This window comes from Oncorhynchus clarkii, chromosome 30 (assembly GCF_045791955.1).
Source record: "Oncorhynchus clarkii lewisi isolate Uvic-CL-2024 chromosome 30, UVic_Ocla_1.0, whole genome shotgun sequence".
Classification (NCBI taxonomy): Eukaryota; Metazoa; Chordata; class Actinopteri; order Salmoniformes; family Salmonidae; genus Oncorhynchus; species Oncorhynchus clarkii.
The window spans coordinates 9,394,815-9,405,139 of record NC_092176.1 but is presented as its reverse complement, the minus strand read 5'-3'; the positions used below and the strand labels follow the sequence as shown (position 1 = coordinate 9,405,139).

Below are 10,325 nucleotides of genomic sequence, written 5' to 3'. Positions count from 1 at the left end.
GAGGTGCATTCATGTCATATCCACATCTGTCACTGTGATGTCAAACACTGAACCAGCTTTCCAGAAATACACACAAATGGCAAGTGAAATACAGACACCCATAAGAAATTAAGGGTCTGTCCGCTAGGGGGGTAGGAATGTGTGTCTGTCCCAACCCATAGAGGGAGGCTACAGGACCTCCCCAGCTGTTCATGGGTCAGGTTGAACAGAACACGTTGGTTCTCTGATCCCCCGGCACATGTCCCACATCAGCCGTCCTCTTTTTTCCCTCCATGCACTGAGGCAGGGAGGGATGGCATTGAGGTACCAGGGGAGTAGAGCAGAGTAGTCATCTTTGCAGTCTCCCTCTCGTACTCTCTCCCAGGCCTGCACTGTCTGAGCAGCTGCCAGCATGACTCCTTCTGCCGACGCACCCCCCCCCCCCCCCAAGCCCGTGACAGGTGTGCGAGAAAACACCGGGTTTGAAAACTGTGCTTCCAAACAGTCTGACTGGCCCACATATTTACTCCTATAATGTAAACAACCAGGCCTTGCAATGTCTCTGTACACAGTCTTTATTTACATGATACAATTATGCTGTAATGCTGGGTAGCAAGATTATGTCATTCATAAATATCAGGTTTTTTTTGTACAAATTTGCATAACTAAAAGGAAAAAACTGAAATGGATACCTTTGTTTTAAAAAGTAAAAACCTCATCCCTATGGGAGAAGAAAAATCTACACAGGACACACTTGTATCAATGTTTCACACAGCCAAGGAAAGTCTCACACACACACGCTGCTCTAGATCAATCACACAGACCAATAGGGGAAAGAAAGCTGAAAAGATCAGTTGGAATCCAACTCTGGAATCTAGTTATCAAAACCTCAGTTCTGCCATGCTCCTGTAGCCTTGGAAACATGTGCAGAGCTACGGGATATATTGCTTCACAAAATGAAGTGGAGGTGCACACAATCTGACACCCATGTGTTCACTCAAACCCACTGAACACGCACACCAAAATCAACACAAAGCAAGGCTGTCTCATATACCCTAACTTCACAACTGCACTGAATACATGTGCTAATATCAGTACTATGTTAATGTATATAAAAAACAGGGATTAAACATGTCTCTCAGCAGATACAATAATGACCTAGCAATTCATTCAGATATTTTACATGATTTAAGATATTACTGCATGGGGTTGCTCTCCCATTCACCCCCCCCCCCCCCCCCCATATAGCCAATAAAAGATGGGTAGTGCCCAAGTCTCACCCAGAGAACTGCACCAGGGTCAATGCACGCAACCCTCTGCCGAGACCACAGTTGGGAGATTCTGACCGTAGATTAGTCTAGGACCTCCTTGACTAAAAGTCCTGTCCCACATGATAGTTGGTAAAAATGTGTTTTTGTACTCCTTCTCACACCTCTTACAATGACCATAAAGACGGGCCGCGGCGTTCGGGTGATCAAACAGAAATGGTGCCTAAGGACTGCTTTAAAAATGTCAGAGGTAACCCCTTCCTCTGGAAATAATGAAGTGATTGTAAGGGGAGACGATTAGGAAAAAGCTTCACGTGGACATTGTGATGAGGAGAAACATGACCTGCTGCTGTGAGGTAGGCAGGTCACAGTCTGGGGGATAAAAGCCCACCTGCATTTTGGGAGATAGTCATACCTATCGGACAACTGACCCGACTGACACTAATGGGAACGGAACGTAGAAATGGAGATTCAACTGAACTCGTCGGGATACTGCATGTGCACATAACTTTAGAAAAGAATAGCTGTCGGCTATTTGGCAACAAAGTGGCCAAACAGCTCAGGGGCCATATTCAGTTGTGATAGAACGTCCAGATAGATATAGGTTCTGCAGAACAGACACGTCTGTGGGCTGCTCTTTTAAAATATGTTTTTTTTTATATATACACAGAATATCAGCAAAGAGGGAAAAAAATAATAAACGTAACAAAAAAGTGACCGTTCATGCATCTCCCCAACAGGCAGGATCTCTGTCCTTTCTCAAGGTTGTGACTTTAAAAATGACATCCTTTTGCCACTCGTGCCAGTGTTCATGTCAAGGGTTCGACATCATACTCTAGTCTCTGTGTGGATGGTTCTTAACCCTATATTCTCTGGATCTTGTCAGCGACCACAACAGGGTTCTCCTTGCGGATCTTGGCAGCTGCCTCAGCCTTGTAGTCGTAAGGACAGTTGTGCTTGTCGGAGTACCGATGGACACCACAGAACAGGTTCCCACAGCGACAGTCGAACCCTGGAGTAGAGTTCAAAAGGTCAGAGATTAGAGGGGAACCACAGTATGAACCAAACACCAACTCAATAAGAATGAACCTCTGATAAGATCAAACACACAGGAAGACTAGGGTTACATTCCGAACCACCTACGATGCAGCCGCATTGCGCAGATGACCAGATAAATAAGTGATATTGATGGGGTTCCTGCGTGTTACACACCATTTATGCATAGTAGAGATCTGAGGCCAATCACAAATGCGGAAGTAGTGTTTTACATTGCAGAAATGCCATCAGTATGACTTGACTACTTGTGCAACTGCAGTGTAGGTGGCCTGGAACATGGCCAACCTCTTTCGCAAGAAGGCATGACGTCGTATGCATTGCTCAACCCTGTCATCCCACTTCATTTGAGAAGCACCACGTCCTGCTGTGGCACGCTCACCTGTGAGGCCCACCCTCTTGCGGCACATGAAGCACTTATTCTTCTTGGGCTTGGGGGTGTCTTCCTTGGCCTCGTCGCCGCTGGCCGTGACGGGGCTAGACGCAGTAGGCTGACTCACAACTGAAGGAGAAAACAGAGGAGAAAAGCACTTAAATATATACTTCTTTCAGTCTTCGGATTCAAATAGAACTGTTCCTGTGTTTTTTCTGAGGCAGTTTCAGCACTCACATACAAGGGTATTTTTAATCTGGTTTATTTTAGGCAGCCTGTGTTTGAGGCTATATGTAAAACCACAGTTGGTTGCAAAGTATACAAGTCAGGATGCATCGAAATAGCCAATGCTAAAGTGGGTCGAACAGAGCAATGTTTCCCTCTAGAAGTGTGTGTTTTACCAGGCTCTAGGGAATCTGGGTTATCCTCTCTTGAGATGCTCATCTCAGTCATTTGTTGAGTCACTGGAAGAGAGCCTTGAATAGTTCTGCAGAGGGGGCGAATGAAATAAAATTATAAGTTACAGATATGAGAGCGCATAAAGCAATAAGACATCCATTGTAGCACATGCGGACAAACAAGCACACCTTACCTAGCCATGTCTGTAGCAGAGCCAGATGAAGGGTCTACTTTGGCGAGACTGGCCTCTAGCCTCTGGATGGCTGAGGCCTCAGAGGTAGGACTACCGACTGCTCCTGTGACACAGCAAAAGCAAAACATCAACCTCAGATGGGAGACGAAACTCAATTTGGTTCAACGGTTTCCACTCAAGAGTGCAGCTGGTCCATAACGTGTATGCAAATTAGCGTTATCGCGATACCAGAATCGCAATACTCCGAGGTATCTTGGCAATGAAATAAAACATGAAGTGGGCAAAATTTCCTGAGAAAAACAGTCCTATTGTTGGAAACAAGCAGCCTTATGTTGTCACCCAGAATCACGTTTCCTTTCCAAGCAATAGCACACAATATGTGTCATACAGTAGTTTTTTTAAAGGACCAAATAGTATCTTAGTATCGCAATACTGGTATCGTGACAATCCTAATGCAAATAGTGATTTTTAGGGGGTGGAGGGGAGGGTGAAGCACTGTTTGAAGTAGATTTGTGTGGTCAGTAAGAGAGAGGGTGGAGGGGGAACTTACCCATTGGGCTAAGTTGGCTCAAGCTGCAGTCACTACTCTGCTGTCGGTTCAGATGCTCCTTGTAGCAGACCGAGCACATGCCGTTGTTTCTGGGGTTGCCATAGAAACCACAGCCAGTGGCACAAAGCACAGGCGTCAGGCTCGGGTTCGTCTCTTGGGCCATCGCTGTCAACAAATGGGAGCAAGGTACCTTGTTAGTGTGGGAGTGTGTGTGTGTGTGTGTCTGCATGCGTAACAGTGTGTCTTAGGTGACCAAATGTAGGTGATGGTTAGGCACATACATTTGAAAATAACATACTAGGAAGGAAATTTAAAACTAATGAAGAAACAGGAGAGAAAATTTAAAAATACATCCATTGAAGCAAGAATTCTACTACCAAAGTTAGAGGGTTGAAATTCCTCGTTGTGCACAAGAAAACAGAACGAACGGCGAGACGAATTAGGCCTAAGACTTTCAGCTCCCCTCCTTGGCAGGAGCTGCTCACATCAACAGGAGTCAGGACGAGGATGTGTCATTACCATAAATGACTAGGCCTATAATAGTGTCAGCTGTTCCTCCTCCAGCTTGTCACGATTAAGCACATGTTGACGGATATTTATTTACAATGTTCACCGCCTGTGTGTGACAAGGACAGAATAGTGCCAATAGGGGGAGAATAGACCGAGGAGTCACATTTGCTGATCAGTTTTGTCATTAACCCTCGAAGGTGCTGTAGCAAGACAGAGATTCTCTGGCACTTTTATATACTTTTTAGCCAGTAGTTGTCAAAGTAGTGCTCATAATCCAAAAGTGATCACTGTTTACTATGTCACATACAGTGCATTTAGAAAGTATTCCGAACCCTTGGCTTTTTCCTAATTCTAAAATTGATTGGATTAAATTTGTTCCTCATCAATCTACACACAATACACCATAATGGCAAAGCTATAAACAGGTTTTTATAAATGTTAGCAAATTTATTAAAATAAATAAAAACTGAAATTTCACATTTACATAAGTATACAGACCCTTACTCAGTACTTTGTTGAAGCACCGTGGCAGCGATTACAACCTTGAGTATGACGCTACAAGCTTGGCACACCTGTATTTGGGGAGTTTTTCCCATTCTTCTCTGCAGATCCTCTCAAGCTCTGTCAGGTTGGATGGGGAGCGTCACTGCACAGCTATTTTCAGGTTTCTCCAGAAATGTTCAATTGGGTTCAAGTCCAGGCACTGGTTGGGCCACTCAACGACATTGAGACTTGTCCCAAAGCCATTATTGTGTTGTCTTGGCTGTCTGCTTAAGGTTGTTGTCCTGTTGGAAGGTGAACCTTCACCCCAGTCGGAGGTCCTGAGCGCTCTGAAGCAGGATTTCATCAAGGATCTCTCCGTACTTTGCTCTGTTCATCTTTGCCCCGATACGGACTAGTCTCCCAGTCCCAGCTGCTGAAAAACATCCCCACAGCATGATGCTGCCACCATCATGCTTCAGCATAGGGATCGGGACAGGTTTTCTCCAGATGTGATGCTTGGCATTCAGGCCAAAGAGTTGAATCTTGGTTTCATCATACCAGAGAATCTTGAGTCCTTTAGGTGCCTTTTTGGCAAACTCCAAGCGGGCTGTCATGTGCTTTTTACTGAGGAGTGGCTTACGTCTGGCCACTCTACCATAACGGTCTGATTGGTGGAGTGCTGCAGAGATGGTTGTCCTTCTGGAAGGTTCTCCCATCTCCACAGAGGAACTCTGGAGCTCTGTCAGAGTGACCATCGGGTTCTTGGTCAGTTTGGCCAGGGGGCCAGCTCTAGGAAGAGTCTTAGTGGTTCCAAACTTCTCCTTTTAAGAATAATAGAGGCCACTCTGTGTTCTTGGTGACCTTCAATGCTGCAGAAATGTTTTGGTACCCTTCCTCATATCTGTGCCTCGACACAATCCTCTCTGAGCTCTGAGCTACGGACAATTCCTTCGACCTTATGACTTGGTTTTTGCTCTGACATGCGCTGTCAACTGTGGAATCTTACATGGGACAAGTGTTTCCAAATCATGTCCAATCAATTTACCACAGGTGAACTCTAATCAAGTTGTAGAAACATCTCAAGGATGATCAATGGAAACAGGATGCACCGGCACTCAATTTCAAGTCTCATAGCAAAGGGTCAGAATACTTATGTAAACAAGGTATTTCTTTTTTTATATAAATTTGCTAAAATTTCTACATTTGTCATTACAGGTTATTGTGTGTAGATTGTTGAGAGAACAAAAAAACTAAAAATTTTTTTTTTTTTAGAATAAGTAGAGTAACAAAATGTGGGAAAAGTCTAGGGGTCTGAATACTTTGCGAAGGTACTGCATGTGCAGATTTGTGTACCACCTCATTGCCATCTCTCTCGCTCTGCAATGTGTGCCTCTCGCTTGGTGTCACTCAAATGCTGAGGGGCTGAAACTCATTGGTTGAACTTGAATTGCTAGGGAGCTGGCCCATGTTTTCAAATTTGGGATTACATAGCTAATTAAGGTAAAACAGTAATTTTGCATGTACGAACTACACAGACACATCCAGCCCAAAGTTGGAGGTAAAAAAAATACTTAGGGGCCAAAGTTCAGGAGCATGTCTTTAAGTTCCAGGTACTGAACGGTTAATTTTGCAAGAGAAATAAACAGATTTATATTATAGATGACGATAACATTTAAAAAAATGCTCTGCCAGGAAGGGGCCACAGCAGCCTGCTCAGAACATTCAGAGATGTCAGTGTCATGGCCCTGCGAGGATGCGAAGGACAAACATAAAATTCTGACAGCCCTTTGCACTCTCCAACCCCATAGTGTAGTCCCCAACCTCCACCAAGGTGGCCTGTCACGTAAGGATTTCCTTAGAAAAGCCTCTTCGACTGTATCACGTGTCTGCCTGCTGACTGCAAAGCCCCCTGCAAGCACCACAATTGTTGACGTTGCCTGGTTTACACTAGTTACCACAGCCACAAGGTCAATATTTATTTATTTTTTCCTCCAAAAGCGAAATTGTATAAACAGGTGGTGTTTTTATGACTTTGTGGTGAAGAACATGTTGCCTGGGCCAAAATGTTCGATTGTCACGGGCGGTACTGCACGACAACCTGTTTGCCACCTGGATATGCATGGAACACAAATGCTCTCAATCATCGCTTTCTCAAAGAGAAATAAATAGCATTTGCAAGCAATCATCAATTTTCCTGGAAACACAAAATAGTGAGTATTTTTGCTTCACTGTCATTGACATCTTTCGGGGAGCAGCAGGGTCTATGAGGCGACGTCAATCAATGTGCTCCACCACTCCAGAGCCTGTAGTGACTATTAGCTAGGCTAATTTGTTTAAACTAATTAATGCAATCAACACGAAACAAAACACGCATTAATGTGTCTGACTGTAGCCTAAGCACACCCTTGGGGGTGGCTTATTAATTGGCACAATGTGGTTATTCACGACAGATTTACCTAGATATACCATGAATTTAAAGAAATTACTCTAAAACTAGCCTACAGATGGACTAAATGGCCAAAATTACGTGGACACCTGCTCGTCGAACATCTCATTCTAAAATCATTGGCATTAATATAGAGTAGGTCCCCCCCCCTTTTAACAGCCTCCACTCTTCTGGGAAGGCTTTCCACTAACGTTAGATGTTGGAACATTGCTGCGGGGTGTCCTAGCTACTATACATGGTCTTGGTCAGACAAAGAACAAAATGAAATAGATTGATTTGGCCCAAAACCACCGAGTCACGCTACAGCTAAAAGGTGCTAAGTACGAGACAAGAGTTAGCCAGCTAACTAACGTAGATTCGCATGACAAGCAACATAGTCGAGAGCAAAGGCAATAATAGTGCTTTGTCGCACACTCGTCTAGAACAAATTAACACCACAACAATTGAGCTAACAATGTTCTGTAACTAGATTAGTGAATTAGATACAGGCCATGTTTTGACCCTTGTTCTTTTGTGCTTTCTTTGTCTGCTAACCATCTCTTCCTGTTGTTTGGCCGTGTTTCGATAACGTTAGCGCCTCCATTACTCAAATGAATCTTTGCACCTAGGCTGGCACCCCAATTCTTTATTTGTGCATGTCCGAATTCAATGTTAACATTTCCTTACGCGTTCAAATGAAACTCATTGAAATCAACCAGCATCAACTAACATGCTATCAATTCTCAAAAACTGGTTAGCAATTGCAACTAGCTGTTAACTAGTATCGTTTTAAATGATTTTTTTTCAGATAAAGTACAACCACAGAGAATTAGCTTATGTCGCTATTTTACCCGTAGTCTCGAAAACCGATACTATAGCATACATGGCTAGCTAGCGACCCTCCCTCCCTCCCTCCCTGACTGACTTGCTTTTTTCCCCAGGCCCAGCCAGACTGGTCACGTTCGAAGGCTTGTGATATTTTCAGCGAGGCGGTGGTGACAGCTTTTGCTCGCTATACCTTGTTTACCAGAGGCTAACGACCAACGATAAATATGACCTTCCCCCCACAAGACAACACATATTTCTAGTTCATTGATGCTCTGATAAAAATGGTTCCTTACGAAATTCCATATTAAGTTGATGTTGATCCAATTTTCGGTGTCCTTTTTCGGTCTTCAACCATACACCACGACAACCCAACCGTTTCAAATGTCGATTCTCACCTGCACAATTTGATCAAACGTACACACGATGTATGGTCTGGTTGAGTACTGTCCACCAAATGTCTTTTCTCGCTGTTTTTCTTTGACCGAAGCTGTGAGAGGTGTAAATGTCTTCTCTTTCTCTACACCCCCCCCTCCCGCCTCTGCTCTGTCGAGCGGTGTTTGTTTCCTACTTTAGTAAGAGGAGTGGCAGATGACGTCACGGTGAAAATACCGTACAGTGATTCGCTACGGTAGAAGCCCCGGAGCGCGTGTAATAGCATGGGGGAGGTGTGGTGAGTATACCGTATTTATTGCACATTCATTTGTCATCCATTCCACCCACAGTTTGAATATCGAGCCATACGATGATTCTTAATGAGTCAATGTGTCTAAATGAGTCTTTCAAATAACACCGACCGGCTTGTGGTAGCATATGTGTTTATTCTGTGTGAATATCAGATTTGTGTCCACAGACAGGTGTGTGGGTGTTGCAATACGAGATCAATAAATAATCAAATAAAATAAAAACATGTAAGGAATACAAAATATTCAAGTTAAATGGTTTTCCATTGCATTTTCAACTCGACTGATGTCTTTTTTTTTCTCACAAAAATGTTGCGTTATATAGTGAATGTTCCCACTCTGGTCTTTGCATATGCTTTCTAATCAACAGCTAGCAGATGTAGTGCGGGTATAGCCTACATGATGGGATTATTATTCAGCAAAATAATTTGTATTTGTCAAACGGCAGCCAAGCATCGATCATCATGTCACCATAATAAGACCTTCAATATTTATTGGAAAGGAGCATCAAGCTCATCACCATTAACTTTCTTCGCCCTGTGAAGTTCCTCATTATTTATTTAATCCGTAGCCTAATAAACTGCATACTTTCTCGAGTCGTAGTGGGAGGACCACACAACATATCGTCGCGTGACTGCAAGTTTACTTCGATATGATGGTCTATATAAACATAAATCGAAGTTCATTGGATGCGCACACAGTTTAGCAGATGTTATAGCAGGTGCAGGGAAATGTGTATATGTAACTGGCTCCTAACAATGCAGTAAAATGTAAATAATATATATATATTTTTTAAAGATCAAAATGTCGAAACGAATATAATTAAAAACCCAGATAGCAGTCAGTGATCCAAATGTAGTCTATACGTGTACGCTTGGTGTATTTACTCAAGATACTGAGAATGATGTGTACAGCATAGCTATATTAGAGTGAGCTATGTATCTAACTACAGAAACGATTTCAGAACAAAAAATATTATGTAAACATTATTCAAGTGACCAGTGTTCAATGACTATGCACATATGGCAGCAGTCTCTAAGATGCAGTCTCTAAGGTAGAGTACCGGGTGGTAGCCGGCTAGTAACAGTCTCAACTTGTCTAGGATTTTGTTTTGTTGATTGGAAAGTTTACCGACAAATTTGCTATTTCCTTCAGGCCTGTGGTGACATTTTTTTATCTGACATGTACTTTACTCACATAAAAATGTTGGATGGAAGCCTGGTTATTGACAGTCACTCAATTTGCCCATGTCAGCAGTGCTTTGCTTTTATGCAGAGGGGGCCCCCTGTATGCAGAGGGGGCCTATTCACAGAGTGGGGCACCCAAACCAAATCTCGCTTAGGGCCCCACGTGGGCTAGAGGCGGCACTGGGTGACATACCTATCAGACACACAGCTACTGTTTGTCAATAGGTACTGACTGCTCTGCTCTTTCATGAGAAACTTGACCGGCAGGTGTTGTTGTAACAGAAACATCTTTGTGGAGTGAGATAATGTTGCGAAGGAGGTCGAGATCCTATTGTCTGGAAACTCTAAAAATAAATTGTAGACCATTATACACCAAAAACAGCACAACACCCTCAAA

At 43.4% G+C, this 10,325-nt stretch overlaps 1 protein-coding gene across 2 annotated transcripts; it reads right to left on the bottom strand.

Annotated features, from left to right (window-relative positions):
- Positions 1-536: 536 nt before the first annotated feature.
- On the bottom strand, positions 537-8,639 carry LOC139389287 (AN1-type zinc finger protein 5-like). 2 transcript variants are annotated; one of them, XM_071135876.1, is made up of 6 exons: positions 8,457-8,639; positions 3,816-3,980; positions 3,266-3,368; positions 3,075-3,160; positions 2,683-2,802; positions 537-2,259 (listed from the first exon to the last, which is right to left on the bottom strand). In XM_071135876.1, exons 2-6 carry the CDS (start codon positions 3,976-3,978, stop codon positions 2,111-2,113), a joined length of 621 nt encoding a protein of 206 aa, XP_070991977.1. In that variant the 5' UTR covers positions 3,979-3,980; positions 8,457-8,639; the 3' UTR covers positions 537-2,110. The 2 variants fall into 2 exon arrangements, with proteins under 2 accessions (XP_070991977.1, XP_070991976.1); XM_071135875.1 differs by having other exon boundaries at positions 8,355-8,627.
- Positions 8,640-10,325: the final 1,686 nt, after the last annotated feature.